Raw genomic sequence first — 27,481 nt, 5'->3', positions numbered from 1 at the left:
GGCTGCCCACGTCATTTCGTGCTCTGTTCGTTGTCGACAGCTGTGGCTGCGGGCTGTCCTCGGGCTCCGAGGAGCTGCATGAGGCTTGTGTTCAGTGACAACCGAGCCCGAGCTTTGGTCTGACCCACCCTTCTTCCTGTCCTGTCACACTGACCCCCTTTTCCCACCGCTTCCCGTAGCCCAGCAGGCTTGAGCTAGGCCGCCGGCCTGGGTTGGGGGGACAGGACCCTGAGCTGGGCCACCGGCCTGGGGGTGGGGGGGGACAGGACCCTGAGTGAGCTGGGCCGCCGGCCTGGGTGGGGGGGACAGGACCCTGAGCTGGGCCGCTGGCCTGGGGGTGGGGGGGGACAGGACCCTGAGTGAGCTGGGCCGCCGGCCTGGGTGGGGGGACAGGACCCTGAGTGAGCTGGGCCACCGGCCTGGGTGGGGGGGACAGGACCCTGAGTGAGCTGGGCCGCCGGCCTGGGTGGGGGGGACAGGACCCTGAGCTGGGCCGCTGGCCTGGGGGTGGGGGGGACAGGACCCTGAGTGAGCTGGGCCGCCGGCCTGGGTGGGGGGGACAGGACCCTGAGCTGGGCCACCGGCCTGGGGGTGGGGGGGGACAGGACCCTGAGTGAGCTGGGCCGCCGGCCTGGGTGGGGGGGACAGGACCCTGAGTGAGCTGGGCCGCCGGCCTGGGTGGGGGGGACAGGACCCTGAGCTGGGCCACCGGCCTGGGGGTGGGGGGGGACAGGACCCTGAGTGAGCTGGGCCACCGGCCTGGGTGGGGGGGACAGGACCCTGAGTGAGCTGGGCCGCCGGCCTGGGTGGGGGGACAGGACCCTGAGTGAGCTGGGCCACCGGCCTGGGTGGGGGGGACAGGACCCTGAGTGAGCTGGGCCACCGGCCTGGGTGGGGGGGACAGGACCCTGAGTGAGCTGGGCCGCCGGCCTGGGTGGGGGGGACAGGACCCTGAGTGAGCCGGGCCGCCGGCCTGGGTGGGGGGGACAAGACCCTGAGCTGGACTGCTGTGTGAGGCTTTATTTTAGCTTCTGTCTGTAGCTGTGGGGTCTTGGTACCTCCGTGCTGACAGCGTAGGGTTGGATGAGTGTTGTCAAGATTCTTCTGGTCGGAAGATGTTTACCTTGTGCCTCATGGGCATGACCCTTTGAATAACGTGAGGACGGGTCAGAGCCCAGCCGCCCGTCTTCCCAGGAGAGCCCTTGAGCAGGGAGACGGGAGACAGCTCACAGCTCCATCCTGCACTCGCAGTCTTACCCTCTCGTTAAAGACCTGCTCGCACGTGTCTGACAGGCTGTCTTCTGTGGGAGGCCTGAGGGTCGTGCTGAGCACTCCGTCTGCAGGAGCCCGCCGTGTTCTTCCCCGACGACCAGATTGGAAGGGTTTTCCTGCCGGCTCCCGCAGGGGTGCAGACCACCCGCTCAGACTGGTGCCTTGGGGAGCGTAGGCCGTGGGGGTTGAGTGAGATCGGGGCAGCTCAGGCCTCGGCAGGTGGGGCCCGGCGCAGGTTCCGTAGGTGAGGCCGCGTGTTAGCCAGCACTCGGGGGGGCTGTCCCCACTAACGCCGCTCTGTTTCCCGCAGTGTGCTGGAGAAGAGAACTGGGTGGACAGTCGGACCATCTACGTGGGGCACAGGGAGCCCCCCCCAGGTGCTGAGGCCTACATTCCGCAGAGGCACCCCGACAACAGAATCGTCTCCTCCAAGGTGAGCTTCTGTCTGGGACCTTGTTTCCCATGGGCCCTGTGGGGACGGCGGTTACCCGCTCTGCTCCTGGGGCCATCGCCGCGGACGCTGCCCACCCCACTGAACACTGCTGTTGGCGTCTGCGTGGGGCTGGCCCACTCGTCCGTAGCTTGTCCCCACAGCTGGTGGGACGTGCATCCTGTGTGTTAGACCACCTGTCCTTCACGTCTCTTTAACATGCCACGGACGCGGGAGGCCTACTTCTGCCACTGATGTGTTTCCTGCCCGGCCACGTCCCACCCCCGCCAGGGTCTCCTCACCTATAGAGATGACACTGAATGTCCCTGGTGGCAGGAGGTACGTGCAGCCCCCTTGTCGACAGGAACACTGGGCACGTGTCCCAGTCTGTCAGGTGGCGTGGCAAGTGCCGCAGGAAGGCCGTGATGGGGATGTCCTCACTCAAGTGAAGCGCGTGTTCTCCTTGCCTGGAGCACAGGAACAGAGGCACACTTCACAGGCTTGCTGAGTCACCGGTCAGTGGCTCTCCAGGACGGCTTTGAGCAAAAAACGTAAACGATGGCTTCCCGGATTTTAGAGAACTTTCCCGTTAGACGCACATACCCATGCATCCATGAGGGCGTGCGCACACATGGCTGTGTGTCCCGGGTGGGCACACCTGTGTGGTGGGCCCACTAGATCCCTGTGTGGCCCACGTGTCTGGATATGTGTGGTAGAGCTACCGAATTCCTCAGGAAGCTATCAGAGATTGCCCTAAGTTTAAGAATACTTGAGAACAGAAAAGCTTTGCTTTTCAAGGCTCTTTTTTTAAATGGACCGATTTTATTTAAAACTGTGATGGAAAATAACAGTGACGATGATGATCCTAGCTTCGATTCGCCAGACTCGCCGTGTGGACAAGCAGATTGCTCATCACGGAAATCCCACGCAGTGTGCATGGTACGTGGTCGCCCAGAGGGATGCGTGCGGGGGACGTGGCCGAGCAGGACCTTTCCCGGGGTGCCGGGGTCTTTGCAGTGGTGACCTGTGTAAACTGAGCGGTCTCAGCTGGAGCTCACTGAAGACTGCGTCACCGGTGGGCCCGACACAGGAAAGGAACCTCCGTCACACATCTTAAAAATCAGCTCCTGTGCTGTTCAAGTGCTTCGAGAGTCAGGGAAGCGCGCTGGATGCCGCGGCTGCAGGTGCCGCATGCGCTGAGCAGGGCAGGGCGGGGGCAGGTGACGGGGCTCAAAGCCGCCCACACTGCCCAGTGTCCAGCCAGCAGGACGTGTGTCGGGCCCTTCGGCCACCGATGGCTTCCCGCTGCGGTTGGTTTCTCCCTCTAGGGACAAAGCCCCCAGTGCCTTTCGGGTCGATGTGGGAAGTTCTGCACAGGGCTGTGCAGAGGAACCTTCTGGAAGACAAGGCCTCTGGTTGACTGAGGCCGTCCAAGGGCCTTCCTGATGCATTTGGTGGAATATAGCCAGATGCTGAAGGATGCTTTGTTTAGGACAAAAAGCCCTGTCAGTGTTTTAGGGGAGACAACCAAAAGCAGCGATTTCTAAATCCTATTCTTGACTCTTTGTGCTCTGACTCAAGTTGTAGAGCCAGTTTATTATCTTCATTTTTTTCTTTCAAATACTCCCACAGTGATTTTGAGGTGCCTTGTCGTCTTCCCACCTTTTCTCTCCCTGGGGTGGCACCCATGTCCCCAGCTGCCCTACCCACACTGGGCCCCCAGCGCTGTCTCAGTTTTTGACAAAGCGGTGGAGGAAGGAGCGTTTGAGACAGACGTGCAGCATCCCGGGGTTTTTCACAATGGGTCCTTCTCAGGAAAGCTCCTTCAGGGCAGGAAGAACTGAGTCAACATCCTTGTAAGAGGCAGGTCAGGCTGAGGCCACACAGACGGTTGGAGCCTGTGTCCCCGCTCAGAGCGGGAGGGGCCCTGCATCCTCGCTCCTCTTTGTTCCAAGAGGACTCGCCCTTCCTCGGAGAGGCGGGGTTAGTGGCTCAACGCCCGTGCACGGGGGATGATGGTGTGTCATTTAAGGAGAAATCACGTACAGCACAGCGTCTGCGCTAATCGGAGTCGTACGGAAGAGGCTCTCAGAAGGCCAAGGACCGCGCACGAGCTCTGTTGGCGGGGTGGACGGCAGCCCTGACGTCTGCCAGCAGCTAGAGCCCATAATTGCTTTCATTTAAAAACAGCCCAGGGTATACGGCATAAACAACGTAACTGGTAAAACCTAAGTCCCAGCAGGTGTGGAGAATGTATGTTGTAACGTATGTACGTTTTCTTGGGAAGAACACATTTATCTTAAAAGAAGACCACCAGCTAAGACTCATCCAGGCAGAGAAGCCTCGCTCCACAAGCTTGATCGTGTTCAGTCGGAGAGCTTTCACACGGGGGTGAAAAAGCCAGCCCGCCATGCTCGACGTGGACCTGTTCCACGGGTGGGCCGATGTTGGCCTCAGTGATTGATGAGGGTTCAGGTTCCTTTCTGGGAGACACCCTGGGCAGGTGTCTGGGATGAAGGAGAAACGCATCCCCTTGCCTTTGCCTCTGACCGCGTGCACCCAGCGGCTGCTCGAGCTCACGGGCAAGCAGATCCCAGCTTCAGGAGAAGGACCGGCCACAGCTCCATCAGTTTCACGAGATTGTCCTTGGGGCACAGGATGCGTGTGGCTGCCAGCTCTGACCTCAGGACACTATGGTTACACGCGGGGCTCAGGCTATGCTGTCTGTCCGTACCTTCGAGAAAGCTGCGTCACCTGTGATCGTTGGCAGGCGAAGATTACCTTTTCCAACGAGGTGTGGATGGACGGCATTCCTGCGGACGTCGAGTGAAGCGCGGCCCACTGGAGAAGAACCAGCCTCAGAGCAAAGCCCGTGGATCGACCTTCAGCTGTGCATCTGCCGCTGAGCCCGCACCTTCCCCGTGGCACCCGTGGCACCCGTGGCACCAGCACTACCCCTCACTGGCCCGTCACGATGCGCACTCATTTTTCTGACATCGGGGATCCAGAATGGGGTGTAATTTTCTGTTTTTACATCCCGGTCTCCCAGTCATACATGAACGAGGAAGCTCAACTCCGGGTACGCAGACACGTCCTAGGGGCGATTGGGGCTCTGTGCACGGCTGGGTGCCGGGCCCGTGCTCAGGTCCTGCAGAGCCAAGGCCGCTTCCCGCATGTTCTCGTCCGACCTCCCAGCGCTTGGCAGAGAACAGTGCCCAGGGCTTATCTCTGGTTTCCTCCCACCACATTTCTGGGGTAGACCAGGTGGGCCACATTCTTCTTTGTCCTGATCCACGCTCCCAGCGACTCACAGAACCACGGTGACCACCGCAGAACCGAGCCGGGTGCTGGTCAGGTGTTCTGCTCGCAGACCCTCCCGCGTGAAGTGTTGGCAGTGTGAGCGAAAAGCGAGGAATAGCAGCTGTCCCGTGCCGTTCCACATCGGGGTGAAGGGAGGTGCTCCGGCCGCCTCCCTTCATCCCAGGCACGCGGCTGAGCCCGGGGACCCCAGGACTACGTGCCGGCTGCTGCCGGGACGGCCACGGGAGCCAGGGCCTGATACCGTGCCAGGGTCCGCGGAGCGCGTGACATCGTGGCCCCGTGTCCGCTCAGACACTCAGCTCCCCAGACGTAAGGAGGACAAAGCATGTGCGGTGGCCCCTCCGTCCTCCGCTTGCCGGCTCTCGTGTGTCACCCAGTGCCCGTTTACCGTATCCCACCCGCGTGGTGCTCCTCTTCCCGCGCACCCGCTCGCGTTCAGATTAGCTCACTGTTTTTCACTTTTCTTGTCATACGCCATCCGGAATTAGTGACCCTCTTTTTGACCACGTTAATAATCAGCAGTGATGATTCATTATGGTGATTTATCCTGTGAAATATGGGGATTACAAGGTGTAACGTTTAAGCTGCCGCGTGGCTTCTCCACGCCTGATTAGCAGGAAGCAATCATTCAAGTGGCTTTCAGTTCCAAATCTGAGCCAGCCCCGGGCACACGAGATTTGGGATGCTGAAAGGGGTCCGGAAACGGCACAAATAGGACAAGACCAGACGTTCACGTGATGTTCTAGGGTTCTCCCATTCGGAAGCAGGTGACCTTCTGTTTTATTTCATTACACGTAGAAGACGAAAGCTTTCTAACGTGGAAACGTTCAAGAATGTGTAGGAGGTCAGAGGGTGCTGTGATGAGGCTCTCACGCCCTTGTCACCCCAGCGGCTCCCCCCGGGTCCCACGGTCCTCCACCAGCGTTGTGAAGCAGATCCTGAACAGCCCTGGGTTTTCATCTGTAGACACTTCGGGAGACAGAAGATGGGGTTTTAACCAACTGAGCCACCCAGGCGCCCCGGGAAGATGGGGTTTTAAGTGGGAGCTTTTTCCATTAATGTGATTTTGGTACTGAGTAACATAGGTCCTTGGGGACATTTTTGATTCACAGATAGTGAGTATGGGCGTGGGTGCTGGGCAGTAGGTCGGTTTCACGGGGTGGGGCCTTAAAAACAGTTCCATCTTGGAATCGGGAAATCTGTGAAGGATCACGGATCATTCCAGGCTGGTCACAGAAACACAAAAGTGAGGCATAAATGCTGTGACTGCCTAATAACTTACGTTCCTTTTAAAAGTTAAGGGAAAGTGACTTTTTCATTATGGCCCATTTAAAAGAAAAAAACTTATTTATCTTTCTTAAAAATGTAAAAAGGTTCCCTGTGTTTGTACTGTTTGTCGAGCTATAGAATTTTAATGTCCCGTTATGTTTTCAGCACCAGTTTAAGCCAGAACTTTGAACCCAGCTGCACTCCTTCAGGGCTCATGCTAGCATGCTTACTTTATACAGGAAAAACTAGAACACAGTCCTGAAATAATTTGCTAAAATTTTCTTGATTTTTAAGTGTCAAGACCATGCTGGATACGGGGTCTGACTCCACAAAGGCTGTGTGTTTTGCAGTGGAACAAAGAGTAAATATTTTCTGAATTCCATAGAGTGGCCAAATTATCCCGAGGTAGGGTAGCAAATTAAGAATTCAAAACATGGCTTTTTTGTTTTTGTTTTTTGGGGGGGTTTGGGGGGGACACATTGTCTATATTTTGGGAGAATTGGCTGTCGGGGTTGGTTTCTGTTTTTGTTTTTCTGTAATGGAGAAACGGAGGTGAAGAAGATCTAGCTCTGTGTTCTCTACCCTCTCTTAGTGTCTGTGGCTACATTTCTGATCAGGAGACCTTCTGTTTGGTTCTCAGTCTGTTTGCACTCAGATGGAGAAAGCCTTGTGCACGCTTGACAGAATCCAACACCATTGCTGATGAAGAGTTTCAGCAAACTAGGAATGCAGGAGAATTTCAACTTGATAAAGAGCATCTGTAATAGACCCATAGCTAATACTATCCCTGATGGTGAAAACTGAGATGCTTTCACCCCAGGACCGAGAACGATGCCGATTTCCCTCTTGCCACCCCATTCAACGGCTTTACTGGATGTCGTGGCTAATACAGTGAGGAAGGGAAGGGGTGCAGGATAGGCAGACTGGGCAGGAAGAAGCAAGGCAAGTGGCATGAAGGTCTATGGAAAAAATCCCAAAGAAAACTCCCAACAGAATCTGTTGGGACTTAGGAACCATAAGACCAAGGCCAGCAGCAAACAGTTGAATTCAGAACTTAAAATTTTCTGGCCTTCAAAAGACACTGTTAAGCCACTGACTGAGGAAATGTTTGCCAAACATATGGCCTGTAGATGCCAGGTGTCTGGCGGTACGCGGAAGGGGAAAGGTGCTGGGGGGTCGGACGCGGTGGGGTCGGGCAGTACACGGAGGGGAAGGGTGCTGGGGGGGTGGGGTTGGACATGGTGGGATCGGGCAGTACGTGGAGGGGAAGGATGCTGGGGGGTCGGACGCGGTGGGGCCGGGCAGTACACGGAGGGGAAGGGTGCTGGGGGGTCGGACGCGGTGGGGCCAGGCAGTACGCGGAGGAGAAGGGTGCTGGGGGGGCGGGGTTGGATGCGGTGGGGCCAGGCAGTAGGCGGAGGGGAAGGGTGCTGGGGGGTCGGACGCGGTGGGGCCAGGCAGTACGCGGAGGAGAAGGGTGCTGGGGGGGCGGGGTTGGATGCGGTGGGGCCAGGCAGTAGGCGGAGGGGAAGGGTGCTGGGGGGTCGGACGCGGTGGGGCCGGGCAGTACGCAGAGAGCTAACAGACAAACACCAACACAGTGTTTACTGGGGGGTAATGACATCCGGGACATTGTTGTTCTCAACGCAGAAGGTAAGGAAACTGGTCTCCTGAGGCAAAGATGAGAAGTCTGGAGGGTAGGTGGTGGCCAGCACTCCCTGTCCGCCCTCCACTCCCTGCACGCGAGGAGGTGTGCGTGGGGCCGTCTCCACCCTGGGACACGGCGGCCTCACGACGCTGACTTGGAGTGTCGCTTTCTGTGACCAGCCAGTGACGCTGTCACAGACAGAAGAGAAGGAAGTAATCAGGGAGGGATGCCGAGCACGTACGTGTTAACGATCAGAGGTTTACGCTTTATGAAACATATTTTAATGGTGAAACTATTGTTAGGCTGTTTTGCAGGACATGGGATTACCTGGGGTTGGGTAACTCGTGCTCTTTTGGAATACCTGTTCTATGTTAGCTGTTCATTTTTGTGGTCAACAAATGGATAAAATACCTACAGAACACCCTAAACGTTGACTTGTGAGTTCTGTATCTAAAACTAAACATTTTGTGCTTTGAAATCCAGTGCGGTCCTCATGTAGTAGACACTAAAAAAGTAAAATGTGATTAAAATGACACGTTTTTGCTTTTCTTTTATACAGTACACATTTTGGAACTTCATACCCAAGAACTTATTTGAACAATTCAGAAGAATAGCCAACTTTTATTTTCTTATCATATTTCTGGTACAGGTAAGACCAGCTGTCTTTTTTTTAATCACCTCAAGTGTAAAGTCTAATAAGCAACACTTTATTCTCAGGAGATTAACTATGGTTTGCTAACGAGAAAGAGCAGGGACCTGGAGCCCTTCATGTCTCCTTCATGGACAACTGTGTTGGTTCAGAGAGGCGTCTAAGCTGAAACAGACATGTGAACAGTCTGCCTTGGGGTTGGGTCTGGCCACCTTCCAGTCCTCGAGGCAAAATCAGGAGCCCCCTGATCTTTAGGGGAAACTGAGCAGCCACGCTAAGCGTTGTTGGGTGGATCCTCCTCCTCAGTGCGCGTGGGGAGAGCGAGAAGAGAGAAAACCACAGTGGGGTCTGAACGAGGGAGCAGGGATCTGATGTGTTTTAAGACTAGCAATCTAATTTTTCTCAATCATGCAAAATACAGCAGAAGGACTTTTAGAATGTCCCCAACATTAAGTTATTCAAATAATGTAATTGAAGTGTGGGACCAAAAGCAGAGCAGTGAATTAAAATAAAATGCACGGCACAGTCAGGCTTCCGTCTTGGCCGCTGTTAGCGTGGTTTCCTTAAGCAGGTCCCTGAACTAGAGCAAATCACCCTCACTTTCGTGGCAAATAGAGTGACTTACCCCTACTCTGACTTATCTCTAGTGAGGGAATAAAGTGAGTTTAAAATAAGCGAAAGCAAATGTTTCTGTTGGTGTCGTAGGCCAGCCAGTCTAAGTCGCTAGGACGTGCTTTGAGGCTCTGTGATTCTGCTTTAATTGCAGTTGATCATCGACACCCCCACGAGCCCCGTAACCAGTGGGCTTCCGCTGTTCTTTGTCATCACCGTCACGGCTATCAAACAGGTAAGACGTCTGCAGAGAAAGGGAGGGCGGCGCCATCTCATTATATAATGTTGCCTTCTGTCCAAAGCAAGATCATCTGGTTTGCTTTAGCTAGCTCACAGGAAATTTAGCTAAGTTCTAGAAATTCATTTGGGTAATTGTCTTAGATTGACACTTGAGCTAAAATAAGAGAGATTAGGAAACGTAGCAGCTAAGGTGGCATCCTGTGAGTCTGAGGAGGAAACCAAGGTTTTCATGTTCAGAACCAACCAGAGATGGAATCGAGTTTTAGAAGAGTTTCTTAGCCTGTCCACACTCTGGACTGTCTGAACCGCAAGGACCTGCTGTGCCCAGAGCCCGGGCTGTGGTTTCCTAAGCGAGCTTGTGGACTCCTAACTCAGGGCGTGCCTCGGGCTCTTCTCCCTGGTCCCGGTCGCTGACAGGGAGAAGAACATGTCTCGGTTATGTCCACTGTTCATCTGGCCATCTCTGTGCTGTAGCCATCAGCTCTGTCTGGATCCAGAAAATTCCCATCCCCTCGGAAGGAGGCCCTGTACCCGCAAGCAGTCCCTGGCGTCCCCGCCCCAGCCCCCGCCAGCCGCCGGTCTGCCTTTTGTCTTCCGCCGTGTGGGTGCGAGCAGCTCTCTGTGCTTGTGGTGTGCCCTTCCTTGGTGACTAACGATATGGAGCATCTTTTCCCGTGCTTATTGGCCGTTTGTGTGTATTTCTTCAGAAACATGTCATCAAATCCTTCATCCATCTTAAAATTGGGTTTTCTGTCTTTTGATTGATGAGTTGCAAGAACTCCTTATATGTTCCAGAAACAAGTCCCTTATCTGCTGCAGGCTGTTGAACCTAATGATGTTTGCATTTCAGGGTTGATAGGTCGACTTTTCATTTGGGAGATCTGGATAATTTGTAAAATGGCAGCTTCTAGTGACATTATGGATGGTCCAGTTCTTGCTGACAAAGCCATGCTTTTCTGATGTTTGTCTTTAAATAAAAATAAAGAAAACGAAACATGTATTTTACGTGAGAACAGCCACTGGATGACAGTGGTATGTCAGTACCGCAGAGTGATTTTCTCTAGATTGAGGAAAAAACGTAGAACGGAATCAGGTTACCTTCTAGTGTGTGTGTAAAGAGCACCTCCGGGCCGCGTTCTGTCAGCCCTGCTCATCTTCAGTACGAGAATGTCTGCAGAAGTATTTTTTTTTAATATAGAACGGTGAAGAGCATTTAAGGATGTGTCTTCATTTCAATTTGGGTTTTATATCTCACTCACCAGTAATCTGGAAATAGAGATTTGAACAAAAATGATTTTACTTCATACCCATTAGATTGTCTTTTAAATGTAAAAGCCTGAAGAGCAACCAAGGATGATAATGTGGTCAAGCGCATGCACCTGCTGCTGATGGGAGCATGGTGGCGCCATCTTGGAAAACCATTCGGCAGTAACTGATGGAGCGGAGGCCGTGAATGCAGTTAGTGTGTATTATATGCATCTCAGAATAGACCACAGAGGCCCGGCGATGCATCCTGGGATGTTCATTGCCTGCCTCTTTGGGGAAGAAAAACTAGGGACAGGTTGTTCTTCAGTGAGGCAATGGGCAGCACATTTGTTGTGGAGGGGGGGATTGCAGGGGAAGGTGCAGTGATTGAAATGAGTGAGCCCCTGGCTTCCCACCGCTCCACCTGCCCCCTATCTCTCTCCTCCTCACCTTCCCCGACCTCAGGATACCTCCATACTCTGGCTCCTACCCTGGACAACTCAGATGCCCTCAGCCCTCCCCTCCTCAGCCCTGTTCCCTGGTGACCCCAGCCAACACATACAGGGGATCCGATTCCCTTCCTTGCAGCTCAGGAAGCCCCTTTGGGGAGCCTGGCATCTGCTAATCCCAGATGTGCCTCATCCCCCCTGGGTGCCAAACGCATCTGACCCCCCTCTATTCAAATCTCCAGCGACTTCAGTGAGTTGGGCTCACCCTCCCGGGCTGCCCACCCTGCCTGGCTTTCTGCATGCCCCACACTGTCTTCAACCTTCCAGGCCAGCCTGGCCCTGGCCCCTGTCCCCACCCACGTTCAATCCTGCGCCCTCATGCCATTTACCGTGGTGTCACCTACTCCTTTCCGGGCAAGCGCTGAGCATCCGCTGGGGGCCAGCTCAGACCCTTCTCCTCTGAGCCCCCCCACACACATTTGCACACATGTGCTGTGGGGCCTGTGACACACTCACTGGGTCAGGGAACCAGGTGAGGCTCACGCCTGGGCCTGCAGGAAGGAGAACGGGAGACCCCCCCACCCTGGTCCTCCTGCCTGAGTGAGGCCTCGGCCAGGGCGCTGACAGTGAGCAGCTAGGCGTGGCCATCCCAGTGGTCGAGCACAGACAGTAGACATGTGTCCCACAGGAGAATGTCCAGAAGCCTCTGAAGGTGCCAGGGGCCGTGAAGAAGTGGGTACCCACGGTCACGGCCCATCCAGCTGGGTCCAGAGCGGCTGGCTCAGGGCTGAGGGCTCTCAGCGGACTTGGGCTCCACCACATGGGCGTCTTCTCTCCCCTTTAGGGCTATGAGGACTGGCTTCGCCATAAGGCAGACAACGCCATGAACCAGTGCCCTGTGCATTTCATCCAGCACGGCAAGCTGGTGCGGAAGCAGAGCCGAAAGCTGAGGGTAAGCAACACTGGCACATTTCTTCAGCCAAAACCGGGAACAGTTAAAAGCCAAAAAGCAGCAATGCAGCAGGGTTTTAATTTAGCCAAACCTGTGCCTGGAATTGCTTCTTTACTGGGTACAGTCCCGACCACATCCCCAAACCCTTCTCACTAAAGCTAAGCGCCTACCACTGTTTCCTTAACTTTAATTTTACTCATTTTAAGTTGTAATAAGCTTTCTTTTTTAGAGCAGTTTAATTCCGCAGACCCCATCAGGGTTGCCTGAATTTTAGGAGATTGTTCCAACCAGTCAGGACAGAGGAAGGTCTAGGACGCTGTTGGAAAACTTGTCCTAGAACGGAAACTCTGAGATGAGGAACGGAAAGCTCACTGAAGGTTGTGTTTTCATTCCCGGTTGCAGTGAGCTGTGAGTGTAACTGATGCATCGGTATCTGCTTAAACGTTTGATTATGTCACTCACATGGCTGGTTTTCACACCTGCACTAGCCAGTGGGAAGCACCTGCGTGCACAGCAGCTGGCGGTGTGGATGCCAAGGCTTGTCCCTGGCGAGTGTCAGCTGTGAGCCCAGGGATGGAGCCCGGCTGGGCCCTCCTGCCTCCTCCTCATCCCCGGCTGCGTATCATCTCTGAAGCCCCTGATCCCCGCACCCCATGCCCCTCCCCTCTCCCTACCCGCACTTCCCCTCCCTCTCCATCCCATCCCCCCTACTCCACCCAACCAAAACCCACCTGAAGGCCTGCTCACATGTCACCAGCACATGGCCATCTTTGTGAACCTAGTCCAACATGTATCATACACACTATTGTATGTATTTTTAAGATTTTAAGCAACATTTTCTTTGTTTTTATTTTTGTTTTTTTAAGTTTTTTTTAAAAGTAATCTCTATGCCAAACATGGGGCTTGAACTCACAACCCTGAGATCAAGGGTCTCATGCTCCACCAACTGAGCCAGCCAGGTGCTCCTGCATCTTCTTTATTTTATAAGTTTTCCTGACCAGGTGTTTTAGGACTTCTGACTGAGCTCCCCTCACTTTACCTGGACTGGTGATGATTTCTTGGCCGTCATGGGCTCTGGAACGGAATGCTGGTGGGGCCCTGTGCACATATTAACAGACTAATTCAGACCCTAAGCCCTTCACGTACTTCCCCTTAATGACCGTATTTCCTTGGCAAAGCCTCCTATACTTTTAATAAACAGACCTAAATAGCATCAACCAGCAGAAAATTGCATTTTTAATGCCTTGATCTCCTATGGGAAATGTCTGTTCTGTAGCCGGCCAGTTGGAGCCGAGAGGGCTCTGCACGGACAGTGTGAGACAGGGCCAGGCTGGCGGAGGTGCCTGAGGCCATTCGAGAAGAGTCTCCAGTGGTCCGTCGCTAAGATCACGTTATCTCAAGACTGTCACGGCGTAAATGGAATCACATAGGCTGCATTTGGGGACTGGTCCTCCATTCAGCCCGTTCCTCTGAGTCCCATCCCCTCTTGTGCATCAGGAACCCCTCCCCCCACCCACCCATCACAGCTGTTCACACCCACCAGTTGAATTTTCTAGATCGACACCTTCCTGCAGGAATAATTCCCACTCAGACTCATTAACAAACACTTGAACTTGTCCGGCTTAGACTCAGTCAAGGATAATCGGGTTATGGGAGTTTGTCTTTGTTTTCGCCGCAGAATATTCCATCGTAATACGCTTGGATGCTTCGTGGGTCTAAAGTTGGTCATCGAGACCCTCGCATGGTCTTTCCACCGGTTGGGCAGAATCCCGGCACACAGTCCTTCCCTAGAGTGCCTTCCCATCCATACCTCTGCCTGCAGACCCCAAGGCCCCTGCACCGCAGGGGCTGCCACACCGAGGCTGTCTGTCTGTCCTGCAGGTCGGGGACATCGTCATGGTCAAGGAGGACGAGACCTTCCCCTGTGACTTGATCTTCCTCTCCAGCAGCCGCGGGGATGGGACCTGCCACGTGACCACCGCCAGCTTAGATGGAGAATCCAGTCACAAAGTACCGTGCCTTTCATTTGGGGCCGTGCGCGGGGCACCATGGTTGCAAACCCAGTGTTCCCGGGGGTTACGGAGAAACGGGGGGAGCTGGGCCAGCCACACGGCTCCTCACTTTGATTCTCCCCACATCCCACCGCTGCCTGTTCCCCCACAGGGTCCATAGCCACCAACCACTCGGGTTAACAGAAGTGACTTCATGTTAGTTCTTAGCTGTGTCACTGAGTGGAGGGACCAGGATGCAAGGAGTAGATTGTGGGAATTTGGAAAATTTTCATTTTACTGTCAAAATTAGTGTCTTCACTAGATGGGATTATGTGAAAAGTCACATGGGAGTCTAGATTTTTGAGGACTATCACTTTAATGAGTGTCCTTTCGTTCAAGTATCTTAATAAGGATTTTCTGAACTTAGAATTAAGTTCTTATGCTCAGTATGGAATTCTGTACGGCCAGTTGGTGCTACGAAACTTTAACAATCGCAAAAGAATAGAACATGTCACTATTTAAAGATTTCATTAATTTTAAAACAATGGGAGCTTCCGAGGAGTTTAAGAAATTAGTGAGCGTGGCTCAGTGGACCCAACCATGTCTGAGGCATTGGTCAATGGCAATTAATGGTGGGATTTCTATGGTGGGAAAGAGATATTTTCTTCCTTTTATGGGTAATTCATATCATTGTATAAACCCTGTGGGACTTTTGGGGCACCTTTCCTATGTAGGCGTCCCGAGAGGGCTAATATTCTGGCACGATCGATGGTGTTTGTGGGGGGTGGAAGCCCCCGGGAGAGCCAGGTGACTGTGGTGTCAGGTGTCTGAGTGTGGGGATCACGTTCCCGTGTCCCTGACACCCGGTGAGCCACGTGGACCCTGGCTGTTGGCACCGGGTGGCCCCTCGTGCCCGTCCTGTGGAAGGGATGCCCCAGCATGGCTAGCACCTCTCGTGCGGTTGTGCTCAGCGTCCTGTGTGCTCTCTGACGTCACATCTGCACATCTGACCAGGGCTGGGCGCTGGAGTTACTGAGCTCCTCCCGTAAAAGACACCAGGGCTCCCGCACTGGTCACGGTCACGGCCCGTGTGACCTTGGGCAGGCATTTTTTTTTTTTTTTAAAGATTTTATTTATTTGACAGAGACACAGCGAGAGAGGGAACACAAGCAGGGGGAGTGGGAGAGGGAGAAGCAGGCTTCCGGCAGAGCAGGGAGCCCGACGAGGGGCTCGATCCCAGGACCCTGGGACCATGACCCGAGCTGAAGGCAGACACTTAACGACTGAGCCACCCAGGCGCCCCTGGGCAGGCATTTTTAACCTTTGCAGTTTTCACGTCCTTAAATGGGGACAGACCTGTCTTGCAGGGGCTCTTGTAGGATGTACTTAGAAAATTTCCTGACGTCCCAGGTGTGCAGTAAGGGCCCCAGCGTGTTCTAAAAGCCACTCCTGCTGTGATTTACGTCCCGCCTGTTTTGGCCTGTGGCGCCCTTTCCCGCCCAGCACCTGACTGCCGGGAAGATGAGCGGACATTCAGAGACGCACTATCTCCACAGGCCCTCGCGCTCGGGCTCCCAGCCCACCTGTTCCCGTTGGTGATGCCGTCCGGGCCGGTGCATCCACACTGCCTGGGTCATGTTAGAAATGCCGTTCTCGGGCCCCCCAGACCCACTGCATCGGAAGCGGGGGGCGGCCGGGCAGTCGGTGTCCCGCGAGCCCGCCAGGGTCTGAGGCGCACTCAGGTTTGCGGGGCCGTCGGTGGATGCCGAGCGCGGGGCTGTGCGGGGAGCGCGCCAGGCCCGAGCAGTTCGCGATGCCGGGGACGGCCCTGTGCACACGTAGGCAGCATGTGAGGAAGAGGAACACTGACCCCTAGATTTGTTTCCTGACGGGTAGCCGTCACAGGGACAGATGCAGGTGTCCCGTTTTGAAGAAGCTCTCCCAGGGCTTGAGGGCAGTGGGCGAGCGGGCCGGTGGAGCCTTGTGCTTCCGTCACTTGTTAACATCCCCACACCCTGTCTGCGTTTCCTGGTACGTGACTTCCGTGTTCATAGTTCTCTCTGACACGGCACCGAGGCTCCGGACTCGGGCTTAGTTACAGGCACGGCAGGCGCCGGCTGTCAGCTGCGCGTCCCTTGTTGGGCTGTGAATTCACCGTTCTTGTCGATCCGCAGACCCACTATGCCGTTCAGGACACGAAGGGGTTTCATACTGAAGAGGATATAGACGGCTTGCACGCCACGATTGAGTGTGAGCAGCCCCAGCCCGACCTGTACAAGTAAGTCTGGGCGGCGTTCCCTGTCGCCGCCGCTCCCCCTGCCCCAGCTGCTGTCTGCTCTCCACCCCGCCCGTCTGGAAAGCACGTACGTCGCTGCTTAAAAATTGAGACCGAGCCACAAATAAAACAGTTCACTTAATATTCTCATAGTTCAGCAACATTAAAATCTGTAGCTATTTGTGCAAATATTTGGACTGGCTTAACGGAACTAAGTTTATTGAAGAAAAAGAGATTTTCTGTAATTTGAGGAACCAATTTTAAGGAAAATCCTTGGAGTCATGGGCGAATGAGGACAGAAAGTAAGAGAAGAAACAGGGAGGAAGCCAGTGAGCTTTTGAGCAGGAACGCAGCCCTGGAGCGGAGCGGGCTCCCGCCCTGGAAGCTGGAGACGGGTGCGGACGGCGCGTGGCCGGCCCCCCTCCCGCCCCAGCTGCGTGGCACTGATCTGACTTCTCGTTGCCAGGTTCGTCGGCCGCATCAACGTCTACAACGATCAGAACGACCCCGTGGTGAGGTGAGGACAGCGACACTCTTGTCATCCGTGCTGTCAGATTACAGGGAATTCTCTTTCCGATCAGAGGCTTTCCTTGTTGCTGCTCCGTTGGGTTTGGGAAGTAGAGTTCTGCTTTAGGGAAGGTCCAGGTCCTGCTGTCTTCTTTGGTTTCTCTTGTGAGCATAGCTGTTGGTGCCAACAGGCTGATGGCGCTCATCGGAAGCAGTGTTAGGGGCCCAGCTGACTGAGCCGCTGCCCCTGAGAAGTGCCCTTCAGCCTTTTTGGATGAGGTTCTGCCACGAGGCTGGGCCGTTTCTGACTTGAGGCCATCTTACTGGAATGTATCGTCTCCTCGAGATCACCCCCGGGACACTGTTTTCGTTCTAGATTCTGTCTAGATTTAAGAGGATGTGTCTCATCTAGGGACCGTGTAGGTGGCAGGTGGGTGTGCTCTCCTGCTTCATCATAGCGGTCTGGGATCCGTCACACCCGCAGGTTGTGACAGGGACCCGCACCCACGAGGTGGCAGCGCCCCAGAGCCAGCCAGTGCCGGACGCGTGTGGTCCGCTCTCATCCGGCACCGGCTTGCCACGTCCCCAGGCCTGTGGGTGTGTCGTCTGGACATAGTGTCCAGGTCTGGTGGGTCTTTGCTGTCGAGGTGATCGAGACGGACAGGGTAGGAAGTTGACTTGGAGTAGGATTTGGAGCTGATGTTTTCTGTAACCCCTGCCTCTCCTGTGTTGGAGAAATCATTTTTCTTTCCACTTAAGCGGTCTCCAGATTGTCGATGTCCTGGTGTTACCTTGTGTGTCAAGGAAAACGGTTGCCTAGAAGTAGAAATAATCTCAATAGGAAATAGATGGTAATAAATGTAAGACCCTAGGGCCCCTCTTGAAATTGTGTGTTTCATGGAAATGGTTTGTGCGCTTCATGGGTCATGACCAAGCTCCATCAGCACGTTCACGGTGCTTCTGAGAGGTCGTGGAGGCACGGCTGTGGTCTTCCCGGAACAGATGCTAGTCTACAGGATGTTCCTAGTTTCTGTGCAGAAACAACCTGCATTTCTGTGTCTCGTGAGAAGTACTGCTGGAAGATGAAGTAGATTTGGATTTACTCAGAGTGCCGCTGGGACGAAGCAGAAGAAATAAACGCTGTCGGCTTTTCCTGCTTCACGTTCAGACAAAGTTTAATGCTGAGTAGCTTGGGAAGGTCATAACTAATATATTTCACATGTTGATACTAATTCTTTTTTGCTCTTTAAGTACTCACACTATTCAGCAGGCTTTTAATATTTGGGTATTACAGGTATTCATAAATTCATGATGTGAACGGTGATGAATTATATATCGCAGTCTTCATCCGTTCAGAGTGGTACTTCTTTGTCCTCCTGTCCAAACTAGAAGCAAAGTACTTTTTAAAATACATTATTTTTTGACCTCCCAAAGACACTTTTATTTATTTATTTATTTATTTATTTATTTATTTATTTATTTAAAGATTTTTATTTATTTGAGAGAGAGAATGAGAGAGAGAGCAGGAGAGGGGGGAGGGTCAGAGGGAGAAGCAGACTCCCTGCCGAGCAGGGAGCCCGATGCGGGACTCGATCCAGGGACTCCGGGATCATGACCCGAGCCGACGGCAGTCGCCCAACCAACTGAGCCACCCAGGCGCCCTCAAAGACACTTTTAAAAAGGGCCATTTGTTTTCATAAGCATGTTCAATGGGCACTGTGAGCTTGCAGAGGCTGCAGTCCCTGTGAGAGGACTGACAGCGAGTGGGCAGCCCCAGAGCGTCTGTGGCACTTAGGCCCTGCATGAGAGCCACGACCGTGGAGCTGCCCTGGGCAGACGCGCCGGGTCAGGTGTCCCCTGGGGCAGCAGCCTCCCGCCCTCGTCCTCAGCCGGATCTGGGCCCGAGCTGCGACAGCCAACTAGATGGAGCACGCCTAAGTCTGTGGCGTTCAGCAGGCTCTGCACTTACTGTGGTGATGGGACATTTCGTGCACTGAAAAGTCAAGAGCATGGGTCCCTTCACCCTGCAAACGGAATCGGTAGAATGCTGATAGCAGCAACATTGCAGAGTTGCATTCTGCTTCTTACTCTCTTCTACTCTTGGGAAATGAGAAGCAATGAGGAATCCACCAACAGGGGAGTCCCAAGAACACGAACCCCGAAAGGCAGAGACGTGGTCTGTTGCTCACTGTTGAGTCTTGAGTGCTTAGGGCCTGCTTGTTCTTCATGAGTGATCTTTAACTTCCTTGGTTGTTGCTGCCCCGAAGTAGCAGGTGCAAGGGAGGTTCCAGATTGGGAGGCCACCTGCGTGCAGAGGGTCCTTGTGCGTTTGGCTGCCGTGTGGATGAATGCACACGGTGTTCCCATGTTTGAAAGTAAGACCGGATCTCGCAAGACTCGTGGAGTCTCCCTGAGGATGTGCTGGGAACAGCTGAATCCTCTTGAGTCACAGACACCACCTTCTCAGAAATTCGGGGCCCTTCAGTTGGTCTGGGTGGGCTGGGAGCCCGCATTCCTGACAAGGCCCCGCCAGAGAGCGGGCACCTCGAAGAGCCACCCGCTGGGTCCTTCCGCACAGCAGGTCTTACCTCCCAGGGCAGAGGCCACACTCTCACACGGAGCCAGGCTAACTTTCGTAATCCAAATATAAGCTACTCCACGTTTAAATGATCGCCTCTTGAAACCGAGTCTGTTAGGCACAGGCCTTGGTTTCCCACCCTCGAGTACCTGCTTCTGTCGCCCCCTTGCCCTACTCTGCTCCTCCTATCTTTGCAGGCCCCTGGGGTCGGAGAACTTGCTTCTCAGAGGAGCCACGCTGAAGAACACCGAGAAGATCTTTGGTCAGTGTCTCAGTGAATCATTACTAACAGCTTCTAAAATTAAGGGTGCATTGAGCAGTTAAAGTCCGTCGTGCTGCCGTGAACACGTCTCGCCGTGCTCTGAGCTGGTCCCTGTGGCAGGGGTCATCAGCCTAAGAAAACCCGTCCTGGCGGATCGCCACCACCCACGAGGCAGTGGTGTTTGAGGGTTGCTTGCGTATTGAGTGTCTGCGGTTTCTGACTCAGAAACATAAATTTATGTCCATGAGAGAACTCACACAACACAGTTCCGCAGGAGATTTCTTTTACAGGCTGCATTTCTCTGGTAGTATCTCCCGTCTCTGTGGGTTATTTTTGTCTTTTGAGACAATTTAAAAGTATGCATGTGTGCCCTGTTTCAGAAAACCCAATATAGTAAAATCTAATCTTCAAGAAAAAGAGATTAATCTCCATGCAGGAAAAAAAAAGTATTTCTTTAGTCTGAAGAATCCTGTTGTGGGACTCTTTATGAACAGCTAGTTTGCCTAATGAAGTTTAAAATATGATTTGTCCACAATTCAGTTTTACTGTTGCTGTGTGTGACTTCCTATGTGAAGGCGAGATCTGCCTGTGTGATTGTTCTAACGTTGACTTTTCTGCTTTACAGGTGTTGCTATTTACACAGGCATGGAAACCAAGATGGCATTAAATTATCAGTCAAAATCCCAGAAACGATCTGCTGTAGAAAAGTGAGTCTCGGGACCCCTTTGAAGTGCGTAAAGCTCCATGACCTAAAACCATCATGAGCCCCTATAGACGTGAAAGCATTTTCCTTCTGGCTCCATTAGTAATTCCATCGTGGTCTCTAGGGAGCTGGTCACACTGGGTGTTAGATAGACAGTCTTGTTCTGCGGGGACACAAGTGACCACACACCTTCGGCCCACGTCTGCAGGCTCCCTTGTGTGGATGGCTATAGTCCTGACAACTCCTCTTGCCGATTCATGAAAACGTCAAAATTGGGTCACTTTTAGCTTTGGGTTGTTTCCTGAGGAAAGCATGAACAGAGAAAACAGTGTTCTTTTCACGAAACGGTAAAATCTGTACTATGATAAACCAAGTATAGAGTTGAATTTGTGAGAAAACGTGGTCCAGAATTTTGTCTTACTTGCCTTTTGTTCATGTGTATCCCTGACTTGAAGTGGTTATAAGTTACTTAATACAGAGCTATGCGGGACTTGGGGATCTTTGGGAAGACTGTGAGGGTCACTTCTGCCTGCCCTCAGCAAGTTGCTCTCAGTGCGATCATGGGTCTCTCTGTCCGTTGACAGCTGTACCAGATGTGAAAATGGAGATTTGGCTCTCAATAAGCAAGAATGATTTGTTTCTAGATGTCTACACTGATGAATAGGTTTCAGAAATAGATACTGGAAAATCAGGCCTTCTTCACAAGATCCGCTAAGACATTGGCCAGGGATTCAGTAATTTTCCAGTTCAGAGGGCATTTCCCTCCCTCCTTCCCTGGTGGTAATCTCTAAATTTGGCACTCCCTGGCTGACACTTCATGGCAGAAGACTTGACTTCTGGATGTCCTAAGTCATTGACTCCCAGACCACGCGGTCAGCAGTGTGGCTGCGTGCACCGCTCTCCCGTTTTTAAAACTTTCCCTGTGGCCCCTAGAAGCACACGCCTGTGGTCACGGGAGGAACTCAGATACATGCGAGCTTCTGTTCTCGTTCTTACTGTGCCAGCAGATGGTGGGGGGCTCCTTTAAAACACGTTGCTCTGTCTTCACGGTACGTTTGTCTTGACGGGTGAGAAAGGTTCTTCAGCAAGCAATCACTAAGTATCGTTGCTGTCTTGTGTTTTAGATCCATGAACGTGTTCCTCATTGTGTACCTCTGCATTCTGATCAGTAAAGCGCTGATAAACACCATCCTGAAGTACGTGTGGCAGAGCGAACCGTTCCGGGACGAGCCGTGGTATAATCAGAAAACCGAGTCAGAAAGACAGAGGAACCTGGTACGGAACGTGCCCCCCTTTGCAGTGATCAGAGACACCCTGTGGGCTGTTGTTAGGAAAATGTGGCAGGAGAATGTGAAGTCTTGACCGATGACATCTTCGTAATAGAGATTTGGAAGGTGCATCCATTGCCTCCTTACCCTGGTTGCTGCTGTCTTATTTGGGTATTTGCTTGTACGGTCTGGAAAGGGATCGGCTCCCACGGTAAATTCATGAGGGGTGCAGCATGAACGCTTCTAGAACCCAGCACGGCGTCCTGTCTTTAGAGAGTGCCTGTATTTATAAATGGCCACCAGTGCAATCCAAGCAGAACTCTGAGATGCTGGCAAGGGGGTGCGGGAAATCACACAGTGCTCTCTCAGTTCCTCAGGGCGTTCACGGACTTCCTGGCCTTTATGGTCCTCTTCAACTACATCATCCCCGTGTCCATGTACGTCACGGTGGAGATGCAGAAGTTCCTGGGCTCGTATTTCATCACCTGGGATGAAGAAATGTTTGATGAGGACACAGGGGAAGGGCCTCTGGTCAACACCTCGGATTTAAATGAAGAATTAGGACAGGTCAGTACCTGCGGCGTCCTCTTCCCAGATTTGCGGATGATCGCGTCCCTCTGTGTTCTGTTCCCAGGCATGTGGATTCTAGATGATCCCTGTCGTGGGGGCACATTATCCGGATGGCCCAATGAAAAGTTTTCCACCTCCATTCGTTCCTAGAGATGCATCCCACAACTCATGAAACACAACAGCACGTTTGTTTTTTATACTTTATTTATATGACAATTGATAGTGCTTTTCTGTATACAATTTATGCAGAATCAGCTGCGTTAGCTGATTGTTACAAGCTCACCCATGGCCTTGGTAAGTGGTGCTCATTCTGGGTTTTAATGCTGTAAATTTGGTGAGTCCCTACTTTACAAGCATTGCACTCGGCTCTTAGGCCAGATTTCCTTCTCTGAACTCAGAGTGAGCAGTTTTCCTTGATTTAAAGGTGAGCAAAGTGAGACCTCAGCGTTCCAGCGGCTTGGTGTATCGCAGACTTCAGACCCTCATTGCAGCCCTGCTGTTTGCGGACAGTGGTGGCCGAGCTCTGTGCACCTGAGCGTCTTAATCTGTAAAATGGGTGTGATTCCGTATACCTGCCCCAGCACAGTCCTGTGCTGAATGGGGCCTCAGAGCTGCTTCGCTGGGACACCAGCTCCGGAAAGGCTGCCGCCCTGGCCCTGAGCCTTTCCTGAAGAGCGTTTGGTAAACGGTAGTTCACTCATTTATTAAAAAAAAAAAAAAAGTAAGAAATTTGGGGGAGTCGTTTTGCAAACAGGGCCATTTCAAAGATTTTATTTATTTGAGGGAGAGAACGTGCGCACACGGCGGGTGGAGGGGCAGAGGGAGAGAACCTCCAGCAGACGCCTCACTGAGCATAGAGCCTGACGTGGGGCTCGACCTCATGACCTTGAGATCATGACCTGAGGTGAAATCAAGAATTGGATGCTTAACTGCCTGCGCCAGCCAGGCACCCCACAAACAGGGCCGTTTGAGCAGCTGAAATCCACCCCAGAGAGTCAGTCTGTAAACAGACGCTCAGACTCAGCTGGGGAACCCCTGCCTTCACCCCCTTGGGTCTCGGGTACTTGTTACCGAGAGATAACTTGCTTACTGATGAGCACGGGTTTCAGGGCGCCCCTCCGGCACGTGCCGCTCTGCGGGCTATCGTCTGCTCCCAGACAGCCGACGGAAACCCCGACTCGGTCACCCGGCACTAGAATAGTTTTACATCTGCATATTTCACATCCTTGGCAACAGTACACAGTTCATGCTGTGTCTTCCTGAGAAATTCTTAGAGGAAAGCATCTTTCTGTAACAAGAAAAGTGTGGAGCAGTGGTTAGTACAGTGAATTTGACTCAAATTATCTTGTAACACCAGCGTTCTGGAGGTTTGTGGAAAGTTGTTTCAGAAGACTGGCCTTCAGGGGCGCCTGGGTGGCTCAGTCGTTAAGCATCTGCCTTCAGCTCAGGTCATGATGCCAGGGTCCTGGGATCGAGCCCCACATCGGGCTCTCTGCTCCGCGGGAAGCCTGCTTCTCCCTCTCCCACTCCCCCTGCTTGTATTCCCTCTCTCGCTGTGTGTGTCTCTCTCTGTCAAATAAATAAATAAAATCTTTAAAAAAAAAAAAAAGAAGACGGGCCTCCAGGGCGCCTGGGTGGCTCAGTCGGTTAAGCGACTGCCTTCAACTCAGGTCATGATCCCAGGGTCCTGGGATCGAGCCCCATGTCGGGCTCCCTGCTCAGTGCGGAGTCTGCTTCTCCCTCTCCCTCTGACCCTCCCCCACTCGTGCACGCGTGCTCTCTCTCTCTCTCTCAAATAAATAAAATCTTAAAAAAAAAAAATTAGAAGATGGGGGCCTCCCGAGATGTTCGTTATTATTGTTGATCCTCACTCTGAAAAAAGTCAGGTGGCAGTTACTTCAAACAACAGAGCCACCATGCCGGGGACCTGTCACACGCGGGCTCCCTGCTCCTAATTGTCCAGAGCACGGGAGAGGCTCAGTGGTGTTTTGGGCAAGCGTTTGGACTGCAGGTCGTCTGCTGTGTCCTCAGAGCTTACTTGTAGAACCAGGCACACAGGGAAAAGGCATTTTCTGCGGAGGGATTAAGACAAAAGAGAACATCTTGCTGAGACTAAGTGAAGAAGGCAGACCGTGAAACACTTGGCCGGTGTGTCTCTTCTGCTTCCTGCGCTCCTGCACTTTGACCCTTACACTCTGCCTCCTGTGCGTGCGCCGGGGCGCGTGTTGGGGGCAGCGGGCAGGTTTCAGCCAGTGGGGACATCCTCCCGCTGTTCCATCGTCCAGAATTCCACTGTTACTCCTGATGCACACATAACCGGAATTGGGCCCAGTGCAGAGCTTAACACTGGGTATGGTTTTCGGTCTGAAATCTGTTTTGCCCTTTTGTTGTTCTGATTCTCGTGTCCTAAACGGTACTGTGAGCTTTGACCTCCCAGACCTTGCAGAGTAAGTTCAGGTTCATCCTCCCTGTATCCTTGATTTTCTCGTTAGAGAGGATTCAAGACTCCCCCCGCCCCGAGTCTCTCTTTCCAAGAAGCGGCAGACCAGCTCCACGCAGTGCTTCCATCCGTAGACTGAGAGACAACAGGGAAACCGTCGTTTTCTGGGGAGCGCGAAGCTCTCGCCTACACCTCCTACGCGTCTGGATCGGGACCGCTCAGCCCTGGCAGACGCTGGAGGAGGCTGGGGAGCCGGCCCGCGTGCAGTTCCGCCTGCCCCGGCAGGGTGGGGGGCCCGCCCAGAGAGGCCCCTTCCCGTGGGGAACGTTGATGTTAGGAAGCGAGGCTGCGCTGGGCTCTGATTCGGCGGGTGGCTCCTTCTCTGAGAAGGTCATGCAGCCCTGGCCAGCCCCACGCAGCGGCACTGTGTGTCCGCAGGTCGAGTACATCTTCACGGACAAAACCGGTACGCTCACGGAGAACAACATGGAGTTCAAGGAGTGCTGCATTGAGGGCCACGTGTACGTGCCACATGCCGTGTGCAACGGGCAGGTGCTCCCCGGCACCTTTGGCATCGACATGATCGACTCCTCCCCGGGCGCCGGCACCAGGGTAGGTGGCCACGCACCCCCGCATGTGTGTTCCCTGGGGGCCATCACCGCCATGCTGTCCCCAGGTCCCTGAGCACAAGGCAGACCAGCGCCACCCCATGTCCCTGGATCCCCTGGCGACCCGCGTCGGGAACCGTGGCATGCCACCATTTCCTGCCCGTGAGTCCACGGTCACAGCTGTGTGGAAGTCAGGGCATGTGGTGGGCTGAGAGCAAAGTGGCTGTGCACACCATTGTGCTCACACGCGTGTGCACACTCCGGCTCAAGCACGTATGCACATGTGTATGCACACACAGGGACACGTGCGCCCATGTGCACACACACACCCAGGCGTGCCCCCACTCCCCTGTGTATTGCATGTATACACACATGAACGTAGACCCATCCCATGTGCACACATCCTCACGCATGTGCACACACTAACACGTACACGAATGCCTGTCATGCTCACAAGCATGTATGTGCACGCACACACACCCTCGTGTGTGCACACACAGATGCATGTCCCATGTGCTCACATGTGCATTGCATGTACACACATGCACACAAACACATGCCCACGTGCTCGCATGCACACACAGGCACACGTGCACACACGCCCAAGCCCTGTGACTCCAGACCTCAGCATCTCCGGGAGGTGCTGTGACCCCTCACCATGGTCACATGGTCAGTGAGAAGATCATTCCTAAAACCTTGGTGACCGCAGAGCCCTGTGCAGGGTTCCTTGGGGACGCAGGGCAGCTCGCCTTGGCAGGTGGTGCCGTGATACCCCCTAGGGACCGAGGGCACCACCGTATCCCCTGCCACGTCTGCCTCAGACGGTTTCCACGTGGAAACTGCTCTTTCAGGGCAGAGTCTCAGAGGGAGGGCCCGTGGTCTGTGGCCCACGTGGGCCTCAGCCACACCCCAGCGCCCCTGGGAAGGTGGTCAGGGCCCCCGCAGGGCATCCAGGCTCCCGGATGCCGAGTTCACCTCCTCTGACCTTGAGCCGGTGTCCTCACCTCCCCTGCTGAGAAGTGCTGGAGAATGAAGAGAAGCCACGCTTCTACTCCTCCCCGTGAGCACCGGACCCGAGCCTAATTCATGGCTCCTGATGCCCACGGCAGCATGTGCTGTTTCATTGTTCCCTGTCTTCTGCGTATTTTCTGTGTACTTGAGGCTGATATGGCATAGATCTGGGGGGCTTTGTGCCGTGCTTGTGTAGGAGCGAGAAGAGCTGTTTTTCCGGGCCCTGTGTCTGTGCCACACCATCCAGGTGAAGGATGACGATGACGTGGATGGCCCGAGGAAGTCGCCAGACTCGGGGAAATCCTGTGTGTACATCTCGTCTTCTCCTGACGAGGTGGCCCTCGTCGAGGGTGTCCAGAGGTAGGTCCCTGGGCGGGTGTGGCTCGCGGGGGCCGTACCGACACGGTCTCCCCTGACTGTGGGCTGGCCCTGGAGCGTCCAGGGGTGGCCCTGTGCCGGGACCCTGGCTGCAGGGTGGGCGGGCAGGTGGAGGCTTCATGCCCCGTGTCCTCCACCTCCGTGCTGGCGGGTGAGGGTCCCTCCCGCTCACAGCCTGCTGCTGGCGTGAGAAGCAGCCATTACCGCTGCCGGACTCCGTCGCTGTCTTTTCAGCTTCGTCATTTTCCAGAATTCCGTCTTCTGTATCACCTGTTCCGTCTTCTGCTTCCTCACCCTCGCTGTGATTACATCCAGTCGCTTCTGCTTCTCAGTTACAGCATTTTTTATTTCAGCCTGACTAGTTTTTAGGTCTTTTATCTCTGCAGACAGGGTTTCTCCGTGTCCTCTATGCTTTTTTCAAGCCCAGCATTCTTAGGACTGTTCTAAATTCTTGTTCAGGCGCATTGCTTATGTCTGTTTGGAGTAAATGCCTGGCTGTAGATTCTCTTTATCGCGGTCTTAAATGGGCGGTTCTTCTCAATTCTGTTAAAGATGCAGACAATCTTAGATGCACTTTACAGCAAGTCGTCTTTGTCAATCCTAACGAGCACTCAGAAGAGCACCACATATCAGAATTTAGGACGGGCTGTGCCTGCCAGCCATGGTAGACTCACCTCCAGGAAGCCTGTCAGCTCGAGCTGGGGCGAGTGGACACCCTGTCCCCACAGTCCCACGGCCCCCTTGCATCATTGTGGCCACAGCTGTGTGGGGATGACGCATCCACCTCCCCATCTCTGAGCTCC

The 27,481-nt window shown here is 53.8% G+C and overlaps 1 protein-coding gene across 8 annotated transcripts in view; it reads left to right on the top strand.

The window, feature by feature from the left end:
• Window positions 1–27,481, top strand: part of ATP11A (ATPase phospholipid transporting 11A) — a 121,398-nt gene that overhangs the window by 51,520 nt on the left and 42,397 nt on the right. For all 8 annotated transcript variants that reach the window (XR_006789794.3, XM_045869727.3, XM_045869731.3 and 5 more), the window contains exons 2-14: window positions 1,583–1,705; window positions 8,500–8,589; window positions 9,356–9,436; window positions 11,980–12,087; window positions 13,969–14,097; window positions 16,253–16,356; window positions 16,820–16,870; window positions 19,636–19,700; window positions 20,326–20,407; window positions 21,528–21,678; window positions 22,041–22,238; window positions 25,120–25,293; window positions 26,497–26,660. Coding sequence is in view for 7 of the 8 variants with exons in the window: in XM_045869727.3 (XP_045725683.2) it covers window positions 1,583–1,705; window positions 8,500–8,589; window positions 9,356–9,436; window positions 11,980–12,087; window positions 13,969–14,097; window positions 16,253–16,356; window positions 16,820–16,870; window positions 19,636–19,700; window positions 20,326–20,407; window positions 21,528–21,678; window positions 22,041–22,238; window positions 25,120–25,293; window positions 26,497–26,660 (1,520 nt within the window). In the remaining variant the exon portion in view is untranslated. The remainder of the gene's footprint in view (window positions 1–1,582; window positions 1,706–8,499; window positions 8,590–9,355; window positions 9,437–11,979; window positions 12,088–13,968; window positions 14,098–16,252; window positions 16,357–16,819; window positions 16,871–19,635; window positions 19,701–20,325; window positions 20,408–21,527; window positions 21,679–22,040; window positions 22,239–25,119; window positions 25,294–26,496; window positions 26,661–27,481) is intronic.

Source organism: Mirounga angustirostris, unplaced genomic scaffold (genome assembly GCF_029215605.1).
Source record: "Mirounga angustirostris isolate CCGP_5_RB_7025 unplaced genomic scaffold, mMirAng1.0.hap1 SCAF_3, whole genome shotgun sequence".
Classification (NCBI taxonomy): Eukaryota; Metazoa; Chordata; class Mammalia; order Carnivora; family Phocidae; genus Mirounga; species Mirounga angustirostris.
This window is presented reverse-complemented; position numbering and strand designations above follow the sequence as displayed.